Below are 23,291 nucleotides of genomic sequence, written 5' to 3'. Positions count from 1 at the left end.
GGACTTCTAATACCATCTCCCAGTGCCAGGCTTCATTTGATTCCGGTCAAAGCCAGTCTGCTGACTGCCTCTGTTGATTTTAGAGAGCTCAGCACTGCCCTAGCTCCTGAGTCCATCTTCCTCTCGGCCCTGGGCCAGGCCTGAGCTCGCTTTACCCAGTCCTCAGAAGAGCTGGTTGCAGAGGAGTCCAAGTCTGAGATGAATTTTTACTGTTTAACTTGAAGTGCAGCTAGGGCTGGGGCAACACATTTGTCATGGGCTGTGTAACCAGGCCACGCCGAGGCCATTTGGCAGGGCACAGCCCAGACTTTGGCTGCTCTTTCTGCCCAAGAAGGTGGTGTTGACCTCTGGGTGGCTCGAGGGTTCATCCTCATGAATTCCTCTAAGTGCAGCAGGCTTTATCTGGAAGCATTTCAGAATCCAATGGCGGGACATGGTGGTGCACCCTTAATCCCCAGCACGTGGGAGGCTGAGACATGTGGGTCTCTGAGTCTGAGGCCAGCCTGCTCCTACATAGTGAGTTACAGGGACTCCAAGACTACACAGTAAGACTATCTCCAAACAAAATGAAATAAACAAACAAAAACCCGCCAAAGGCTCACACACGGACCTTCTGAAGACCTGCCCTGCAAAGGAGTTATCCCCTCCCATAGTACATTCAGTGCTCAGGACGCCTGGCATCTCACTCACCAACCGGGGCATCGAAGGTCTACCTTCGGGACTCACAAAAAACTTCTGTTTTTCTCAAAATCAAAGTGGAAAATTTCAAATATACCTTAAAGTAGCAATAGCAACAATCACCCTCCGGCCCCACCCCTTTAACTGCAGGTTCTACCGCAACCGTGTATTAGCACACCCAAAGATAAATTTTAAAAATTTCAAGAAATTTTAAAGAAAGCAATACCAGGGCTGGAGAGCCATTGTGCTCCATCACTCACGAAATGAAGGAAAGAAAGACTTGAAGAGCAACGTGTTGAGCCAGACCTCCTGGGTTCAAATCTCATGTCTTCCTCTCACTCAATAAGATACCACTGAATAGATTTCCCATCTCTCTTCAGAAGCAAAGAGGTTATATTTCTCGTTTTTGCTTGATGGTAGCTGTATCATATCTTCCACCTCTTTCTGGTGGTCAGCAAGAACCTAGAGGGCTGGAAGGCTGCAAAGAGGCTTGTCAATGCTAGGCTGTCTCTAGCCCTGAAAATTTTTCTTTTTGTTTTGAATCAGAGTTTCATGTAGCCCAGGCTGGCCTCAATTTTTTTTATGTAACAGAAGGTGACTAAGTCACAGCCCCAGCCCCCAAATACCATGTTAGAATCTCACTGGAGAAAGAAGCATCAATTATCAGTGACTTTAGAAAGTAAAGTTAAAAACACAGAAAGTCTAAGGACAGATCTGTGTTTGTTTAGTGTGGATGGAAGCTGCTAATTGGTCTCACCAAGAGTGTGAAAGTTCACTGCTAATATCACCTGACATTCTCTTAAAGAGCTGTTGCTCTTAGAGCCATATGGTGTGTAGTACAGAGGACAGTTAATTATCTAGATTTTGAAAATATTACAGTTTATTCACTATGAGAAATCACAGTGCCATTGTAATTAATCTACATGTTTCAAGCCTTGAAATGAGCCTCAAATAAGTGACCTAGGCGAATTTTGACACAGGGTCTCATTTAGCCCACAATGGCCTTTTAAACTTGCTAGTGGTCTGAGGATAATCCTGCTATGTGTCTAAGTCAAACTCCTGATTCTCCTGCCTCCACTTCATGGGTAGTAGGATTACAGGCATGCTTGAAGATCTCCAGCTCATATTTGCTGTCACAACAACAACAACAACATCAAACCATGCTGTGCATGGCGGTATACACCTTCCTCCCAGCCTAGGGAGGCAGAGGCAGGCTACATATTGATATCCTGTCTAATAAAAAGCCTGACTCCTCAAATGGCCATGTGGAAACAGTGTAATCGAGAGCAATGCCAACGGGCTCTGCTGGGATGTAAGATGCTTCGTTACATGTTAAACTTCAGAGAACTGAGAGTCTAGCTGTTACAACAGCTAGAGGTGCCTTCACTAGCATAGGACCTTTGCCTTTGGAAAATTTCCCTGACCTCTCTATGCCTCGGTGTCCTCATCTGAAGAGGTTAACTCCCTTCATAGGTTTGCTGCAAAGATCCAATAAGTTAATATGTATAAGACACCAGCCTGGCCCTACAGTGGGACTGTACTATGTGCCTGCTGTCACTACTATTGTTTGAAAAGTAATAACATAGACTATGGCTTAGATCATTGTCCCTCAAAACCATGTGCTAAAGATGCAGACTTTACACGGGCCCTTCCTGCAACGTAGTGGGACCTCTAGCAGGTAGATGTCTCTATTGAGAGATCCTCAGGTCACTAGAGTGTAAGACTCAAGCCCACCCTCCTCGCTTTTGCTTCTTAACCACAAGATGGTCAGTTTGTTGCGCCACATGTTCCCACCATCACCACCTGGAACATCTCAGCAACTCAGAGTTCAGAGTAGGTCTGTAGTAGATCTGTCCACTCTTTTTTTTTTTTTTTTAGGTTTTTCGAGACAGGGTTTCTCTGTATAGCCCTGGCTGTCCTGGAACTCACTTTGTAGACCAGGCTGGCCTTGAACTCAGAAATTCGCCTGCCTCTGCCTCCCGAGTGCTGGGATTAAAGGCGTGCGCCACCACGCCCGGCCAGATCTGCCCACTCTTGAACTGAAACCTTCGAAACCATAAACCAAACTAAACCTTTTCTCTTTATAAACTAACTATCTCAGGCATTTCATTATAGTCATAGGAAGTGAAGTAACACATGTTATCAAAATATTCTATATATCACTTACATGTATACATTTTAATCTTTAGTTTGGAGCCAAAGCTATGTATATTCCAGGCAAGCAACCTGTAGTTTAATGATGAAAGTCACAAACGTATGACCATTTGCTTAACAAGATATTTCAGGAATATGGTAACTCTATAAGATGAAATGTGCCTAACTCAAGGCGAATCATGTCTCTACTTCCCTCTGCCAGTGTCAAAAATGAAGAAGAGGAGATGGCTTCAATGGTCAGCTTTCTGGCTAATACTCAAGGGATGTTCATGAATTCTGTGGACTTTAAAGAACTGGTGCCCAGTTAGACATCCAAGTGGCCAGAAAGCACGTGAAAAGTCACTCAAGATCAGCCACAAGGAAACACAAATAGAAGCAAAGGATGGTATCATGAGAAAGATGGACATTAACAAGTGTTGATGAGGACAGGAGGGAACTGGTCTCCTCATACACAGCTCGTGAGAACAGCTCCACACACCTTTTTTGCATATGTATGTGTTTGCTGTGTGTGCCTTTGCACACGCATACAGTGTGCACATTCATATTTGTGTCAATGTGAGGAGACCAGGGGTGTGTGTGCGTGTGATGGGAATCTTCCTCTGTCACTCTTCCACCCTATTCTTTGAGACACGGTCAAACCTGGAACTGATTGTTTTGACCAGTCTCACTAGCCAGCTTACTCAGGGATTCCCTTCTAAGAGTGAACCTGACCTTCTAAGGTACCTTCTACCTTCTAAGATTGAACTTACAGGTAAACTGCCATGACCCCTGGCACTTATGTATGTTGTAGGGGTACAAACACCAGTCCCCTTGATTGTACAGCAGGCACTTTAACCACCTAGTAACCTCTGCAACCCAGCTATTGATCTGTTTGAAAAGTTTGGCAATTCCTCAAAATATCAAACATGGTGATTACCCTATAACCCAGCAATGTCTCTTTTAGGTACCCAAGGGAAATGAAAACAGAGTCATACAAATATTTACATGTGGAAATTCAAAGTGCTAATTTGTAATAGGTTAAAAACAAAAAAACAAAAATAACCTTCATCCATCAGCTGATGAGTAAGTAGATCTATCCAAAAGAACATTTCCCAGCCATAAAAAGAAATGAAATTCTGACACATGCTGATATGTGGCCACCTTGACAATATTATGCTAAGAGATCAGATGAAGAAAACTGCATTGTATAAGTAGAAGCAATGTCTAAAACAGGTGTTCTAGTTTCTGTTGCTGTAATCAAACACTCTGACCAGAATTTAGGGGAAGAAAGGGTTTATTTCAGTTTCCACTTCCAGGTCACAGTATATCACTGAGAGAAGTCAAGGCAGGAACCGGAAGGCAAGCCTTCTTGCTAATCCACAGGGCATCTTGGCCAAAGGAACTCCCTTCACAGCTTAAGCACACAGGAACTTTGTGTACCTTATCGCTTGCTAGGTGGCTTGTAGGTTGTTATATCAGCTTGCTTTCTTACATAGTTGGGGACCACCTGTCTAAGGATGCTGCTGCCCATGGTGGGTTGGACCTTCCTACATCAATTAACAATCAAGCTAATTCTCCAGTCATACCCACAGGCCAATCTGATGCAGAACATTCCTCAGCTGAGGCTAAGTCAAGCTGATCTTAAAGCTACCCAGGACAGTAAGCAAATCCATGGAAACAAAAAGTATATTGAGGTAGAGGGATGGGGAAACAGGCACAGGAAATCATTTCCAACTTATAGCAATGACTGTACAACAGCAAACACAACACATTTGGGTTATATCTCAGTATAGATTTTTTTTTTTTTAATTGCCATTCCTCTATAGGGACCAGTCTTTCCTCTGGCTTGGAACTTCCAGCAGAGACTGAAACGTGCATTCCCACCTCATGAGAAGCTGCGTGAAGACAAGGTACTACTGCAGGACAGCATCATGACACCCAGGTTAATGAGCCTGCAAGTTAAGGCAAGAGGCCCTAAGCTAAGAGGTCTGGGCAAGAAGGGTGGCTTGGGAGGGACCAGCGCACCAGGCAGGAGAGGAATCTGTCATTCATACTCCCTCCCTCCTCCCCATCAAACACAATCTTCAAACCCCAGAGGTTCAGAAGAGGCTGTTAGATTTTTTTTTTTTTTTCACACAAGAACACCATGAATCACAATTCCCAGAACCCGCAATCCTGAAAGAGCTAGTAGCCAGGAGCCCAAATGACTTCAATTGATGTCACAGACTGGAAAAGCTGACAGTCAGGCCTTCCAAACTGAAAGTCAATTGCCAACCATGAAATTCATGGCCCCTGGACTCCTCTTCCCCACCTGCTTCAACACCAATTTAAGCAATTCTGAACTTTGATCTCTGTGGTAGAATGTCCCCGATTTATTGAAGTGTCGGGTCCCAATTGTGTTAACATCCACCTCTGGCAGGGCCATTACTAGGCATGAATCTGGGTGCCCATCACCCTGTCACATTAGCACAGTGACAATCAGAAGCAACAAATCAATCTTCCCCTCCAGAGTCATCAGGGAGCCTTGCAATTTCCCATAATGACAGGAGTGAGGAAAAGCAGGTGAGGCGTCATTTTTCCTCCAGGAGAGACTGGACAGGCGCTGGAGGGGCTACCGAGCCCACCAGGACGCCTTGCAACCCTCAGCCAAGCCGCAGCTGCAGCTCCCGGCCAGGAGCTACACCCTCAGACTTGCTTTACATTAGAACTGGGTTACCCTCCCCCTGTGTTTTGCAAACAACCTCAAAACTGTCAGCTCCTGCTGCCCAGGCTTCTCCCAGCTGTCACTATTAACTACCTGTCATCTGCAGGTCTGCTCCACCAGGGCTGAGAGCCAGGAAGGGTGTGTATGTGTACTCAGCCTTATGGTAAATAGGAAAATTCCTTCCAGCAGAGAGGACTGTTTATTTCCAAGCCTGAGGTGTGAGGGAGCGGGGTGAATAGGGCAAGAAGCTGGGGGCTCCTTGTGAACACCCTCTCAGGGCCTCATGGAGCCAGTGAAATTGTGATTCTGTAGTGGTTATCAACAGTTCAAGCTGTTACTCAGTGAGGAGCCCAGCCTGCTGGCCTTTCTCCCCAGGACCCTGCATCTGAGACTGTGCCCCGGATTCCCATAAGTCTCTCTGATTCAAGGCCGTGATGGTTAATCGTGACTGTCAACTTAACTGGATTTAGGATCACCATAGAAACACATCCCTGAGTGTATCTATGAAGATGTGTCCAGAAAGGTTTTTACAAAGCAACAAAGAGCCATCCTGGATTGTGGGTGGCACCATCCCACGGGGTAGGGTCCAAAACAGAATAAAAAGAAGGCAGTGGGCACCAGCATTGTGTCCCTCTGCATCCTGCCTGCAGGTACGATATGGCTGGCTGTCTCACGCTCCTGCTGCCATGGCCTCTTTCCCATGAATGCACCCTGGAACTGTGAGCCAAGTTAAGCCTCTTTCCTTCCTTCCTTCCTTCCTTCCTTCCTTCCTTCCTTCCTTCCTTCCTTCCTTCCTTCCTTCCTTCCTTCCTTCCGCCAGGTATTTTGTCCCAGCAACAAGAAAGATTGTAATAGGAGAACCAAGGCATGTGACAGACACTGTTCAGAGTCTCTGTTCAGAATGCCCACACCTGCTGCCTTGGTGCCCCACCTCCTCTTCTGCCTGCAGCCCCCATAGCCATGCAAGCCAAGGCAAACGTTGACTATAGAATCACTGCTCTGAATCAGGAAGTCACGGCACTCTGCAACTAGCAGATTTAATATCCTACCAATGAAGGTGCTGTGGAGAGAGGGGATCATGGAGCCTGCTGCACAGAGCCTCCTGAGTCAGAGGGTACCCACAACCTGCATTCACATCATGGTAGAAACAGCCCAGGCTAGCCCAGTGCGGTCACCAAGTCCAGGAGCTCAGCTGTACTCGGTACAGAGCTTCGCTCCTGACTGCAGAGAGCTGAACTGTGCTTGCCATAGCACAGCAGAGAGCAGTGGTGTTAGTAAGTGCTGTGGTTACGGCTGCTACCAAGTGACTCCCAGGAACACTCCCTGAAGCACGGGGTGTGCTCCAGCAGGCTCAGGTCCACAGCAGATGTGACACATCTGATGATTAACTCCTGTCTCAGATGAAGGACACCTGCATAACCCCCTTGTCAACAGAAGGAAGCTGAGGGGATGGCTCAGTCAAGTGTTTTCTTGCAAGCACAAAGACCTGAGTTCAATCCCCAGAACTCACAGATATCAGTAAAAGCCCAAATGGTGTGACAGTGTGTGCTTATAATCCTGACCCTGGAAGGGAGATGGAGACAGGTAGGTCCCTAGGGATCACTGGCCCACTAGCCTAGACTATTTGGCAAGTTCCGGGCCAATAAGAGACACTATCTATCTCAAAAGGCAGTGATTGATGCTTGGGGAACAGCAGTCCAAGCTGCCCCACTTCCTCCAGACACCTGTGGGCTTTGCCGTTGTTTGTTTGGGCCCTTTGGTTACCTCCTTATTAGTTTTTGTTTTTGAAGACAGGGTTTCTCTATGTAGCCCTGGCTCTCCTGGACCAGGCTAGTCTTACTGTTTTATTTTGAGACTGGGTTTCTCAAAGTACAATAGGCAGTACCTGAACTTGAGACTCAAGTAGCTGGGGTTACAGGCTGGTGCCTCACCACCTAATCAGCTGTCACAACTGATTGATAGGCAGGACTCTTGCTGAGGAGTCACATGGTGGCCTTGCCCCTGGCTCACTTGCAGTTCCTTAAGCTTTGCACTACAGTGAAAGTATGTTGAGGCCAACAAGAAAGGATACAGGGGAGGGGAGCAGGCTGGGTTGAAGTAATTCTGAATCTTAGAGAGGTCTGCTCTGCCTCTACTGCTTCCTGCCCCCTAGTCTTGCCAGTGAGCTACTACATCTCAGCCTTTATTTAAGTGTGCCCACATGAACTTGTACAGAGGCACTCAGAGGAAGCCTTGCCAGCCCCCTCTCTTTCATGCTACACACTCGGTACCCACATATCCTAGGACTTGGTCTCTGCTCCTAGAGGACTGCCAAATAATAGGACTTACTGAGAATCCCACAAAGAAGATACATTCCTGGGGAGAGAAAGGGAAAGGATTTTCACAAGCTAAACACACATACCAAAAGTTGAGATTGAGATCGAATCCAGGGACAAGAGAAGTCACCCAGGATTACAAGAGAATTTGAGGTAAACTGGGGCCTTCCTTGATGGGAATAAACTGACCACTGATCCAGTCAAGACACACATCAGAGAGAGGGTGTGGGATACTCTGTGCTATGACAGACACCAGGGACAGACGCCTGGGACATAAATGTGACCAGAACACACACAACTCCTGCCTGCCTGGCATCTGCAGGGGAAACAGAGGACCGTGATTGGTGGGGACCAAGGCCCAGGCTTAGGTAGCTCCACATCCAGGGCTCTTGTCCTTAGGTGAAACCCTCACCTGGATTTCTTACTGGATTCAAGCTCCACAACAAACTGGACACTGCACAAAAGTTTCCACCTGGCTCTTAAAAGTATTTGACTTTTAAAGATAATTTAATATTGAGTCTGTTGTGTGGCTCCCTTCAGACGGTGGCTATTTATCTACAATGGAGAGTAGAGGTTTTAGGTGCTCATCAATGTCCACAGAAAGACCCCATCTCTTCTCCAGTACTAATGGCTGAAACGTAATTATGAACTATGCTTGTTAACCAAATAAAGATATTCCAGGAGACAAGAATGATCCCTAATATGGAGGTGTCCTTGGGCTGGAGCCCACTTATCAGCTCTCCATCTCCTCCTCTGACACAGAGGTGCCTTCATTAGCAAAGGAAAGAAAGAGTCTTTGTGGTGATGTAATTCCCAGACCACCCCATGCAGACAATAAAATGCAGTTTGAGAGAAGCCTGGTGAAATCAGAGCTCAGACATCACAGGAGGGCTGTGAGGGCCCCCAGAGGTTATTCAAGCCTGATCCCCTAATTTTAGAAATGGGCAAACACCACCAGGAAGGAGAAGCAACTGACTGTGATTATGCAACCTGTTAGAGAGGGCAATTTTCACCAGGTAAATACGGGGAAATTCATCCCTCAAAAAACCCAAAACTGATGTGTGTTAAATATTATGCAGGGCTACAGAGAGAAGACTCCCGCAGTGGCTTCCACTCACAGACATAGAGGGCTGAATGGAATGTGCCTGGAGTCACAATAGAGTAGCAGGCCAGACAGAGGCTCTGGTGCACACAGAAGGAAGAGTGTCCCATCACCTTCAGAGTGCTATAAGTGACATGCAGAGGGGACATCATCTGACTTTGAGTGGTTAGTTTATTTTTATAAAGCCTAGGACAGTCTTGAACTTGCTACATAGCAGAGGATGATCTTGGATTTCTAGCTCTCTTGCCTCCAGCTCTCAAATGCTGGCCACACCACCATGCCTGCTCTCCGTGGTGTGGAGATTGAACCCAGGAGTTCACGCATGCCAGGCAAGTACTCTAGCAACCGAGTTATGTTCTCAGCCTCTCAGATTTTTTTTTTTTTTTTTTTTTTTTTTTTGGTTTTTCGAGACCTCTGCCCTTTGCCCTCTGCCCTCTGCCCTCTGCCCTCTGCCCTCTGCCCTCTGCCTCTGCCTCCCAAGTGCTGGGATTAAAGGCGAGCACCAGCACCGCCTGGCCCCAGACTGGGTTTTAATGATGAGTAGAGTTTACTGAATAGAAAAGGTCTTTTTTAGAAACGTCAAAGAGTAGGTGAGCAGGCAAGAAGAATCTGGCATTTTTGTGTGAGCCTAGCCTTTACAGCTGAACCATCTCTCCAGCCCAAAGGCAAGAACACAAGAACAGAATGTGCTTAGGGAATGAAGGGGGCTTGCTGTGATTAAATGAAGAGTTCTTATAAAGGGGGAAAAAGAGCCTGAAATGCAGAGAACTCTGTCCCTGGGAGAAGTTCCCTTTACATTTAAAAGCTAAACAAACAAAAATAAAACCAGGGGCTAGAGAGAAGGCTTGGTGATGCGGAGCACTGGCTGAGCTCCCAGAGTTCCCAGGATTGGTTCACATGGAGGCTCACACACCTGTAACCTTAGACCAAGGGATCTACCATGCTCTTCTGAGACCTCATCCAGCACCAGGCATGTACCTTCACATGGTGCACACACATTCATGCAGACAAAAAAAGCTCATAGACATAAATAAAAATAAATAACTCTTGGGGGGATTAGACAACATATTTTCAGACGTGGTGGCCCACACCCGCAATCCCAGCACTTGGTAGGCAAAGACAGGAGGGATCACCTAAAGTTCTAAGGCAGCCATAGTTATACAGTGAGGTCCTAAAACTAAAGCAAACTAAAACAAAACAATATATTGACCAAAGAATAAGGTAAGAAGAAGAAAAATGAATCAGAGATAGGCTAGTTGAGTATATACTACAAGACAAAAGAAGCAAAAACAAAAACAAAAAAACAACAACAACCAAAACAACAGCAACAGCAGCAACAACTAAAACTAACCAACCAAAAAAACCAGGTAGAATTTTAAAAATAAACAATTCACCTAAAAGAAGGCAAAGAACCTTTGCAGACTGAGTGGAAAGTCACGGTGCTGAGAAGGTGGAATCTGCAGGAGAGTTGACTGGACCCGGGCTAACAAACTGCTGTTCATGTCTCCATACAGCTTGCACGGCCTTAGTGCCGAGAAAGCATCTGCTATTTCTTAAGTGGATTAAAAAGGCGAAAATTATGCAAACTTCAGGTTCAGTGTCAAATATTTACTGTTTAACCCTTGAAAAGAAGTCACTGACTTCTGAAATAGAAAGTAGCTGACACATTGCAGCTGTCTGTGGCTGACAATGGTGAAAGAGTGGACAGGCATTGGTGACAGGGAGAACAAACAATTCCACCTGGCACGTCAAGTCAGGAGTCCATGAAATATCCAAGAGGGGAGATGTATTAGGAATGGGGTGAAAGGTCAGGATTGGAGATATTCAAGAATCATCAATGGGGAGATAGATGGTAGGTGAGGGAGCAGGGAAGATAATGGGGTGGGGGTGGGGAAGGAAAGGCAACTGTGCAGAGAAGCAGCTAGAGGAGGGATCTGAAAAGTGGAGAGACACCAGGAGCAAATTCCGAGAGAACAAGGTACCAGAGACAACTTAAGGACTTGGAAGCTGAACAATGCTGAATGTCTCCAGGAGCCTTGGCAGAGTCAGGAGCAGAATCGGGAAAGGAGGCCTCGATCAGGGAAGTCACTTGAGTAGCAAACAAAATTGGCGGTCTGGCTGGACTCGGATTTACTATTTCCTCAGTTTCCTTACTGCTCCTGGCTTCTTCAGTCTTTCTTGCTGGTCCTTCACCTCTAGCTTCTGAATGTGGAGAATCCACAGGTCACAGTCCTTGCACCTCTTCTATTTTATAACCAGACCTGATCATCCCATCCAGTCTCACGGATTTAAATACACGAGGCTACATCTCCACCTAGACCAGTGGTTCACCGCCTTCCTACTGCTGTGACCCTTCAGTAAGTTCTTCATGTTGTGGTGACCCCCAACCATAAAATTATTTTCACTGCTACTTCATACTGTAATGTTGCTACTGTTAGGACTTGTAATGCAAATATTTTTTGGAAATAGAAGTTTGCCAAAGAGGTCACGACCCACAGGTTGAAAACCTCTGACCCAGCCTCTCCTCTTAACCCACAGAACAAACTCAACCCAACATCTCTATATGGAAGTACAACAGGAACCATTGCCTACACAAAACCAAAACCCACAATCACCCTTCCTTTTCTCCAGGCATTTCAGCAGGATTCTCCACCACTGTTCAAGTCGACTCCATCTTTGCAGCTGTTCAGACCTAAAACCCTGGCACCTTGATTTGACTCTAAACAACTCCCTCTTGCTGTATCTCCACACAACAACAACAACAACCACACACACACACACACACACACACACACACACCCCCATTACTACCAGACTGTGTGAGACTCCCACTGTCTTTACCTAGATCGCTCTAGGAACCTCCTGACTCATCTTCTTGCTTCTATTGTTGCTCCCCAGTCAATTAATATTACCAACAACAGCCATGGAGCTAGGAGGGAAGAAGTGCTCTTCTGGGGATCTTCCCAAACCTTCCTGCCTTGCTCTGAGTAGAGAGGTCAGAGTCTCATAATGACACAGGGAAGTGAAGCCAGCCGAGTTGTAATTCCTGGGCACAGACCCAGGTTGAAAGCTGACAGGTAACATCTTGGACCCAGGATGGGACTTGTTAAAGAAGGCCACTTAGCCATCCCTACAAGGTCTAAATTATTACCCTAGGTGCTCCGTGTGGTCAGTAGCTACTTAAAGAAGCTATAGAAGGTTCTACTGCCCACAATAAAGACCATTTCAATTGCAAAGACTCTTTAAAAGTAAGTTGTCAATTTCAATACTTACTATTATTTGTGCCTTATAATGCATACAACATAACATCTCCTTCAAAACTTCCAGGAGGAAGAGGGGATCCAGGTGACTGTGGTAAAGCAGTTACCCACATGCAAAAGGCCCCGAGGTTAATCATGAAAATGCAAAAACAAATGAATGGAAGGAAGGAAGGAAGGAAGAAAGGAAAGGAAAGAAGGAAGGAAAGAAAAGAAGGAAGAAAGAAAGGAAGAAAGAAATAAATTTCAGTTTCATATTAAGGATGATGAAAGACTTAGATATTTTAAGGAACTTGTTTTATGTCCAACAGCCATTAAAACACAATAGGACAGGACTCAAACGTACAATTGTAAGCTATGAAAGACAATTTTTAACTCCTATTCTGTCTTGTTCATTTAACAATAGTGTTTGTTTTTAATGTTTATATGTGTATATATGCATATATACATACATATATATCCTGCATACCATGTCGGCATACTACCTGCATACCTAGTACTTGCAGAAGCCATTAGAACATTAGATCCCTTGGGACTAGAGTTACAGATAGTTGTAACTATGTGATTGCAAAGAATTGAACCCTGGTCTTCTGGAAGAGCAGCCAGTGCTCTTAACTACTACAAGGGCCTTCCAAGACCCTTGTCTCTTTTACTGTTTTTCTTATAACACACACACACACACACACACACACACACACACACACACACCATACATGTGCACATGCACATGCACACACAGGAATGGCTGAGTGTGGTGGTATGCTCCTATAATCCCAGGACTTAGGAGTTGGAGACAAAAGGATCAGGAGTTCCAGTATTTTCCGCTATATAGGGAGTTAAAAGCTAGCCTGAGCTACATGAGAACCTGTCTCAAAGGCCAAACACATTAGGCTGGAGTTATAGATTGATGATAGAATGCTTGCCTTGGATGCAGAGACCTTAGGTTTGATCTCCAGTCCTGCCAACAATGAAACACAAACGTGGAAACTTACTTAATGTTTTCTAAATGAGACTTATTCTATGATGTACGTAGTAAGCATCCTTAGGAAATCATTTTTATAAAAATTATTGACCTAAATATTCCAACATGCATCCTTTAAAATTTTTTATTAGATATTTACTTTATTTACATTTCAAATGTTGTCCCCTTTCCTTGTTTCCCCTTGGAAAATCCCCTATTCCTTCCTCCCTCCCCCTTCTCACCAACCCACCCACTCCTGCTTCCTGGCCCTGGGCCTTCACAGGCCCAAGGGCCTCTTCTCCCATTGATGACTGATTAGGCCATCCTCTGCTGCATATGCAGCTGGAGCCTCGAGTCCCACCATATGTACTCTTTGGTTGGTGATTTAGTCCCTGGGAGCTCTGGGAGTACTGGTTAGTTCATATTGTTGTTCCTCCTATGGGACTGCAAACCCCTTCAGCTCCTTGGGTCTTTTCTCTAGATCCTTCATTGTGAACCCTGTGCTCCATCCAATGGTAGGCTGAGAGCATCCACCTCTGTATTTGTCAGGCACTGTCAGAGCCTCTCAGGAGACAACTGCATCAGGCTCTGTGAGCAAGCACTCGTTGGCATCCACAAAAGTGTCTGGGTTTGGTGACTGTATATGAGATGGATTCCCAGGTGGGGCAGTCTCTGGATGATCATTCCTTCAGTCTCTGCACCATACTTTGTCTCTGTAACTCCTTCCATGGGTATTTTGTTCCCCCTTCTAAGAAGGATTGAAGTATCTACACTTTGGCCTTTCTTCTTCTTGAGTTTCATGTGGTTTGTGCTAACACACATCCTATCTTTCAAATTTTTGGGTCGTGGAGTGGGACAGAGCAGGTATCAAATGATGAAGTGTGGTCTCATGAGAAGTCCATGCTGAGGCCCTAGGATAGTTTGTCAGCATATCTGTGCACATGATTCTGAGGAGACGCAAAGAATAGGAGGGAAAGACAAGGCAGATTCTGCAAAGCATGAAGTTGTGGACTCACATGCGATGCAGAGCGAGCCCCAGCCCAGTGTTACTACAGTTGAGAGCTTGGGTCATGGGCACACACTCACAATAGTCATTATCACCCCAGCCTCAAACCTTTTTTGACTGTCTTGTAGAACCACCCCTGGGCAGTAGGAAACAGCTGAAGTTAGTGGTGGCCAGCCCTGTCAGAAGCCATGTGCACTCCTATTTGATCAATTATGGCCCTTGGATTCACTACTGGACTGTAAAGGATTGGGGGTTTATATTATAGTTTATAGAAATACAAGTAAGATCTGGTTTCAAAACCTCAATCGAGTAGAACAAGCCCATGAGAGACAGTGTTGCAAAGGCCCTGTGCTGTATTAATAGAACTCTATGTTTCTGCCAGAAAAAGGAAGACAACTCTGATGGGGTCCACCAGGCCCCCTCCATCCTCCCCTTCTCTCCTCTGAAATCCAGTGTCTGCTGACTGTGTAAGAGTCGGTCCCCACATTCTGTCTCCTTCAATCTCCATGCCCTCCTGTACCCCTTTACAGTCAAGGGTGAGAAAGAACATGAGTTCTTGCTCCTCTCTCTCCCCTTCTGTCTGCATATTCATAACAGAGGCTGCGTCCCTAATGGCTACAGTTCCTATCCGAAGGCCCTTGCAAGTTGGTCCTGGAACACATGCTTACTCAAGAGGTTGAGGCAGGAAGATTAAAAGTTCAAGGCCAGCCTGAAATGATGTCCAGTTTCTAAATAAAAATAAGCAAAAAGAGGGCTAGGAGATCTGAGGAGATGGCTTGGTGAAGTGTTTACCATACAAGCATGATGACCCATGCTCAGATTCCCACCATCCACTTAGAAAGCAGGCACTACAGTGTGCGGCTGCAATCCCAGTGTTAGGGAGGCAGAGGGTCCCTGGGCTCGGTGGCCAGCTAGTCTACCCCAATCAGTGTGTGCTAGGGGCACCGAGGAAAGAGACTTGTCTCAAGAATGTAAGGCGGAAAGCAGTTGAAATGGCTTGGCTGATAAACGAGATTGTTAAGCAAAGTTAAGCACCATGGCACAGGAGTGCTCCCCAACACACACATGTTGGGAACACACCCACACTAATAAAATAAATAAATAAAGGTGGAGAGCAATTGAGAAAAGTCCTCAATTGGAAAGGCCTCTGTCCTCCACACGCACTCAAACATGAACATATTCCTACACATGTCCCATATACATGTATAGGGCATGGGGAGAGGACAGGTGAGCCCACTGAAGATAGAGCTTAGTGCTACAGGTGTTGCTCAGCTTGTACAAAGCCCTAGGTTTGAGACTGGCCACTACAAAAAAGCAGTAACAAAATCTAGAGCTGGAGAGTATCGGAGCACGTGATACTCTTAGGAAGGACCCGAGTTTGATTTTTAGCACCCACATGGTGGCTCATAACTGTCTCTAACTCCAGTTCCAGGGGATCTGATGCCATCTTCTGGCCTCTGTTGGCACCATGCACACCTGTGCTACAGACATACATGCAAGCAAAGCACACACACACACACACACACACACACACACACACACATATATTTTTTTTTAATTGAAAAACAAACCAAGAAGAACACAAGGGAGGATGATTGAACCTTTCTCTGAAGGGGAAATAAAATAGATATTGAAGGTTGATGGAAGGAGGGAACTGGATGGAAGTGGGGAAGGGAGGATCACAGGGTTGGGAGGGAGAGCAGAGGAGAGAGATGGGAGATTGGCTGGGGGGCAGAGGTAATCTCTAGGATGTGCCAGTAACCTGGGATGGGGAAAGGCCCCAGAGTGGCGACTCTAGCAGTGGGGGATATGGATCCTGGAATGGCCACTTCTGTAGCCAGGCAGCACTCCCAGTGGAAGGATAAGGAGAGCAACCCACCCACAAAGCCTTCAACCCAAAATGTGTCCTGCCTACAAGATTTGCAGGGGCAAAGATAGAGCAGAGTCTGAGAGAATGGCCAACCAATGAGACCCATCTCATGGGCAAGAATTTGAATGCCCCAAATTGAGACCCATCTCATGGGCAAGAACCAATCCTTGACACTATTAATGGTACTCTGCTATGTTTCCTGACAGGAACAGAGGATATCTGTCCTCTGAAAGGCTCCACCCAACAGCCAATGGAAAGAGAAGCAGAGACTCACAGCCAAGCATGGAAGCCAAGATGGAACTCTGGGAAGGGTTGGGAGAAAGACTGAGGGACCTGAAGAGGACATGGATTCAACAGGAACACTAACAGAGTCAACTAACCTGGACCACTGGGAACTCCCAGAGACAGAATCACCAACTAAAGAGTATGTACAGGCTGGACCTAGGCCCTTACCCCGTACATATGTAGCCGATGAGCAGCTTGGTCTTCATGCGGGTCCCCCAAACAACTGGAGCAGGGGCTGTCCCTGAGCCTGTTGTTTACCTGCCTGCCTGTGGATCCCACACCCCTAAACTGGCAGCCCTGTCTGGCCTCAGCGAGAGAGGATGTGCCTAGTCCCGAAGCAACTTGATGTATGGGGTGGGAAGGGAAGGGAACTGGGATGGGGGTAGTGACACCTAGAGTGGGACTTTCCCTTCTAAAGGAAATGGGGAGAGGACTTATGTGAGGGGGTGCTGGGAGGAGAGGAAAGGTTGATATTGGGTTGTAAACTTAATAAATAAATAAATAAATAAATGATTAAATAAATAAATATTTAAAAAATTAAAAAACAAATGAGACTCCAGCTCAGTGGGTTTCAGTTACCTTTCCTGCCCCTTTAGGGAGTAAGGGGGAACAACAACTTCCTCCTATTATCAACCCTCCAACCTGTGGTTTGTAGGCTACATATAGCCAAGGATGGCTGTCAATGCTGTCTGACACAAAACCATAAACCCACTTAAAACATTTTGAAATCTCTATGAAATTTTGGTGAGGGGTAACTCAGTGATGCTGTTTGAGTATCAACTTTGTAGGTAACATCACGTCACAACATGAAAAGGGTGGGCATGCCTGCTCTTGTAGCATACCTTCTTGGCTCTGTGTGGCCTGTGGCTCTGTAAATAACTCCTTTACTGCGACGTACACTGCTTGGGTCACAGAAACCTGGCTGAGGTTATCAAAGGAATGAAGAAAGAACAGACTCATAGACACATGCACAGAAAAGCTGGGGTCGGGTGGGCCATGCACACACTGATGAAGTGGCACCCACTCTGCAGTAACTCAGAACTTCAGCATGATTTTTATGGACAACACAGGGGGAGGGGATGGGCCAGGCTTGGTAGGTGACAGTCTCAGGCTTAAGCCTCCAGCAGGAGGACACTTAAGATGTTAGTTTCTGCACACACTGGTCAATCGTTTATAACAGCACTCATACTTGTTGCACACTGACAACATACACACTCAGACCAGAGGAAGGTTTTGCCATCATTATGAGCCTGACGTAGGATAGAAGCTTCACCAGCTTCCCATGGGTCCACGGCCTTGGTCCTCCACAGGGCAGGCTCATGTCAAACAGCATCCATCCCTCAGGATTTCACCGTATCTACACTCCTTCACTAATTATTTTCAAGATCCCATCCAAGTTGACCTTCCATTTCCTCAGGGCTCTGCAGAACGGAAAAGACAGGATGCTAGAGAGCCTTAAGTTCATGTCCCTGAGGACTAGCTGCAGGGACAGCAGATGCCGGGCTTGGTCAACAGAAAACTCCAGAAAGTAGTAAAATCTATTTCAAAAGGGTCTACGTCACATCAGATTCCAAGAGAGTAGCGAACACACACTGGTAATCTTTGGACCAATAAAAACGTTTCTCAAAGATGCTAGCAGTGGGATGAGCACTGCAGGCCAGTCATGAGCTTCAGTAATTCTGAGCTGCCGTCCATCAGATGGATGAGCCCATATCAGAAACACAATCTAGAAAAAGGCCTTCCAAGCTAGGATCTCATGATCAGTCACCCACCTACAGCAATCAATGGTTTACCAGCACGCCTGCCCACTATCTCTGCCTCTGTGGTATCAGAGACCTATGGCCAGTGGTGGTTGCAAAATACTGAATGGAAAACTTCAGAAATAATTCCTAAGTTGCACACCATTCTGATTAACATGATGGAATTTTGCTTCACTCCAAACCTTCCTTCCTGGGATAGGATTCCTATGGATATACATTGTATACGCACATGGCCTTGGTAACTTAGTAGCCATCTTTGTTATTGGCTCAAGAATCAGCCTGTCTGTCTCAGCACTGCAATGCCTGTAATACTAAGTAATATCTGTTGTTATGATTATCATTATTGTGTGTGCATGGTGCATGTATGTGGGTATTCTAGCACAGGTCAGAGGTCAACTTTGTGGAGGCAGCTCTTTTCTTCTACCTTCTGTAGGATCTAAATCACTAGTCTGGAGTGACAAGTGCCTTTACCCACTTAGCCATCTCAGCCATGTTAACCTCTTACTGTGCCTAACATACAGGTTAAACTTTACCATAGACATATACAGGGAAAAGCACACTATATATCAGGCTCAGAAGAGCGCATAGTATTGGCCATCCGATGAGCATCTTGGAGTAATTCTGTTAGAAATAAGGGGGAACTAGGTACGACAGCCACTTGGGGGTGAGGTGTTTTTTAGATTCATGCTGCAATCTAGACAACAGACGCTTCACTCATGCACCGAATTTGCTAATTAAACACCAAAGTGGTTTCCATACTTCAGGAGACTAAGAACATGAGACATTTCCTAGTTCATCACCTCAGACCTCAGAGGCGACTTTGGAGTGGGAGATTTGGGAATCAAGTAATCTCCTGAAATGATCTGAGGACTTGGGCTATAACACTGTGTTGGTAGAATACTTGCCTAACATCACTGAGGCCCTAAGATCAACTTCCAGTACCACAGAAAAGAACAATTAGCAACAAGTTGGACAGGCCTGTAATCCCAAATACTTTGGAAGCTGAGGCAGGAGGACTACAAAGTTCTGCCTGGGCTACACAAAACTAAGCTCAGGGTTAACCCGTGTGACTTAGAGTCCCAAAAGAGAAAGAACGAGACCACGGTGCTCACGCAGTAGACCTAAGGCCCTCTAAATCCAATCCCAGCCATAGCAAAGAGGAAAACATTTTAAACCCCTACTTATTCACACACCTATCGCCACACTGATTTTTGAGAGCCATCACTTCATTTCATACACCCAAAAGTGAGTTGTAAATTCTGCCTATTGGACAAAGTACTTTACACAGAAACTATTCTGGAAACAAAAAGCAAAAACAAAAACGAGATTGCTGCAATTCACTGTGGTGGGAAAAAGAAAATCTTTTTTTTTTCTTTAAATAAAACTTGGAATGGAATGTCCAGGTTCACAGCAGGGTCACAGTCCTTAGGTGTAGTGAGTTTATCTCGCCATTCCTCAATCCCCCCAACTTCAGCATGTTCTTCTCTCAGTCAGTCAACTAAGATTTTATACAGATCATCAAAGTCCCCACAAGCCCAGAGGGCCCCGCGAGAGATCCAAAGTGGCTAGTGCCCCTAGAGTAAAAGACCTGAAGGCGCCCAGGAAACGACGGCGCAACAGACCAATGAAGGCTGAGAGCGGGGAGTGACGGCGCCCGAGAAAACTTTCCAGCAGAAACTTGGCAAATGCCAGTCCTCGGGCGCGCAGAGGGCGGGGACAGCGGCCTAGGGGAGAGCACAGGGGACCGGCAGGGCCTGGGCTCTGGGACAACAGCCACCCAAAGCCTGGGCTCCGCCTGTGGCCCAGCGATGACACCGACCGGGTTAGGGCTTTGGAGGCGACACGGGGACATTGAGAGACGCGCTCCCGCACTGCCGCGGGGGGTGGGGGTCTCCCACTCCCAGGCTCTCGGATCCCTGCAGCGCCCACGGCCTCGGCTGTTCCTACCTTCTTTGGCTTTCTTCCTCCGGGCCAGCGTCCCTCCGAGTTTCCCCAAGAACGAGTCATCCTTCTTGCGGGACGGAGGCGACTTTGGAGTGGGAGATTTGGGGACCAAGGGCGACTTCTGTGGGGATGTGGCCATGGCGGCGGGACGCGGAGCTGGAGCTGGGCGGCCGCGGCGGGCGGCGGCGGGACTGAGGCTGCGGCTTTCCAAACGGAAGCGGAATTATTCCAGGCATTTGAGGCAGCTCGCTCGCCTTTCCCGTCCCTCGCTCCCTCCCTCGCGCCGCCCTCCGCCCTGCGAGGAGCTGCTGCGCCTGGGGCCCTGCGCCCCGGGCTGCCCTGGCTGCGAGGATGCTCTGGCTTGCCGCTTGCTGGGGGCTATGGACTTAGGGGCAAGTGCATGCTAGGGGGACGTGAGGTCTTATCTGGAGCCTGGAAGCCTTCACTTCTCTTCACTTTTGCACACACACACACACACACACACACACACACACACACCGTCAGAATCCGCAGGGAATCAGCCCTGTGACCCTGTTTCCCAGCTACTGCGGTCTCTTGCTCTACCTCCTGCATGGATGGGTTCCTGTACTGTTAGCACTCTTGTCTCACGAAGAAGTCAAGGAACTAAAATGGACTCTGGTCCCAACAGACTTCCCGCTCAACTTCTGCATGAATCTGCGGACTTCCACCTTCTCCTGTCCACACTCAAACAAAGCTGGAAGTCCACGATGGCAGAGGCCCAGCATATTCTTCTTGCAAGGCACTCATGGGTATGACATCATAATTGTAAGAAAGAGTCGATGTAGAAAGCACAACTGTGAACTCCTGTGAGGGCTCATCCTAACCTATCTAGCCAAGAACAATAGAATTAATTCCAGACTCTTTTGACCTGACGCTGGAGTCACACCGGGCAGTTTTAAAGATTCGTGCTAGAGATGTTTAAGAGTCCTACGTATTTTTACAGTGCTTCTTCGTCCTAAGTTGTGGCTTGGCCATCTCTTTCCCATTCTTACAGGGTACCTTGGTCATGCACCAGCGGGAAGAGTTACATAATTGTTTCCACAGCCCTTTCCCTGGTGGGGCATAAACAAACATCTATGTCTCCTACCCAGAGCACCACCAACAAACTACCGGTTCCCTGAAATCAAGTTTGGGGACCAATGAGTTTATCAGACTTACAGAGCCTAGGGGAGGAGTCACCTACAGGAATGTGGGCGGGCCCCAAAGCAGCTGCACTACTGCAAATTCCTAGCCCAGGGCAGATGACTTCTCCTAACTGTATAAATGGAATCCCCTTCAGCTAATCTTCAACAGGCTACTACTCTAGCACCTCCAGTGACCATGTGGAATTAGGACAGAATGACTTAGTAGGATGACAAAAGGGAGTGGCCAGAATTGAGATGAGAATCCAATGACTGTCCCTGCTCCATCCTTCTATAAGGGAACATCAATAAACAGGTCCGGGTCTCTAGGTCAGGAGCTGAGGGGGAGGGGAGGTCGCAAGTTCTCACATCCGCTTAGATGAAGATGGTGGCTGTCATGCTCTGAGGCGGGCATTCCACATGTACACTACACACACTGATGGAATCTGACTGAACCTCTGACTCAGAGGGAGCAAGAGCTTGAACTGAGCTGGAGAAATGGGTCCAGCAGTTGGGCACTAGGTTGCTGATCTAGTGCCCAGCCAGAGGCATGTTGCTGAGTGACACGCGTGTTGATGAGAGGTACTTGTGTCTTAACTTCCTTCCTATTGTTCTGATAAAGCCCCAAACCAGAAGCAACCTAGAAAGGAGAGGTTTATTTCACCTCTTAGGTAGCAGTCCATCATGGAGGGAAGTCAAGGCAGGAGTCTAGAGGCAGAAATCGGAAGCAGAGACCATGGAGAAACATTGCTTACAGGCTTACTGGCTTGCTTCTGGATTCCTCGGTTTGCTTTATTATACAACCCAGGACCACCTGCCCAGGAGTGCCACCACGCATAGTGAGCTGGGCCCTTCCATAGCAATCATTAATCAAGAAGATGCCTCACGGGCTTGCCTATATGCCAGTCTGATAGGGGCATTTCTCAATTGTGGTCTCTTCTTCTCAGATGACACTAGCTTGTGTCAGGTTAACCAAAAACTAAGCAACACAAAATGCACTCAGAGGGACGTAGGGACATAGGGCAGTATCTGGTATGTGTGTATGTGTGTGAACTATGTGTCACATGTGACACTCCAGGCATCCAGAAATGAATAAAGAAGTTTTCTCAAGAGGCCATGTGGGTCAGAGGTGTGTCAAAACACACCCATAATCCCAGCACTTGGAAGTGAAGACAGAAGGGGTTTAATGTCATAGTCAGTTACATACCTAGTGAGACTGTCTTAAAACAAGGCCATGTGATGGTCTCGACATGGAGAACTCATGAAACCTTGTATCACTTTCCATTCCCACATGAAGTTCCTGCTAGGCCTGCTGTGTTTCCATTTGAGGAGATACTGCTACTATAGCCTTCTGGGAGCTGTCTACCATTGTGTGGTTTAACCCATACACTGACAAGCAAAGTCTAACCAACATGATGACCCATGGGTCCCACTCAGAGCATGAGTTCACTTATGTCGGCTCAAGAGTTGCCATTTCACCTTTTCAGAACACAATAATTTTCCTGGTGCCTCTTACCAAAGAGAAGAGATGTTGTGGGGCTGAAGGGGTGGCTCAGTGGTTAAGAGCACCGACTGCTCTTCCAGAGGTCCTGAGTTCAGTTTCCAGCAACCACATGGTGGATCACAACCATCTGTAATGGGATTCCCATGCCGTGTTCTGAAGACAGCTACAATGTACTCACATACATAAAAAAAAATGAAATAAATGAATAAATATTCTTTTTAAAAAGAAGAGATGTTGTGTACTAGCCTGGAATGATTTCTACACACACACACACACACACACACACACACACACACATAAACACACACACACACCCTCAAGAGACAGTGAGGCCACTGTGAAGTTGTGCTTTGATTATATCACTAACCGTTCTTGTCCAGGATCTCAGATATAAGAAGACATTTTCCAAAACTGCAGCATTATAAGCTCTGATTGTAGCATCGAGTCCATGCAGCTCAAAAGCCTCAGACTCTCCACTTCTTTTCTTTCTTTTTTTGTTTGTTTGTTTTGGGGGGGTGGTTTTTGTTTTTTGTTTTTGTTTTTGAGACAGTGTTTCTCTGTGTAGCCCTGGCTGTCCTGGAACTCACTCTGTAGACCAGGCTGGCCTCGAACTCAGAAATCTGCCTGCCT

At 46.6% G+C, this 23,291-nt stretch overlaps 1 protein-coding gene across 1 annotated transcript in view; it reads right to left on the bottom strand.

Annotated features, from left to right (window-relative positions):
- The window catches only part of Parva (parvin alpha), a 157,898-nt gene extending 137,486 nt beyond the window's left edge, over positions 1 to 20,412 (bottom strand). The window contains exon 1 of the mRNA XM_029534946.1: positions 20,019 to 20,412. Coding sequence (XP_029390806.1) covers positions 20,019 to 20,154 — 136 coding nt within the window. The 5' untranslated portion in view covers positions 20,155 to 20,412. The remainder of the gene's footprint in view (positions 1 to 20,018) is intronic.
- Positions 20,413 to 23,291: the final 2,879 nt, after the last annotated feature.

Source organism: Mus pahari, chromosome 1 (assembly GCF_900095145.1).
Source record: "Mus pahari chromosome 1, PAHARI_EIJ_v1.1, whole genome shotgun sequence".
NCBI classification, from domain to species: Eukaryota; Metazoa; Chordata; class Mammalia; order Rodentia; family Muridae; genus Mus; species Mus pahari.
This window is presented reverse-complemented; position numbering and strand designations above follow the sequence as displayed.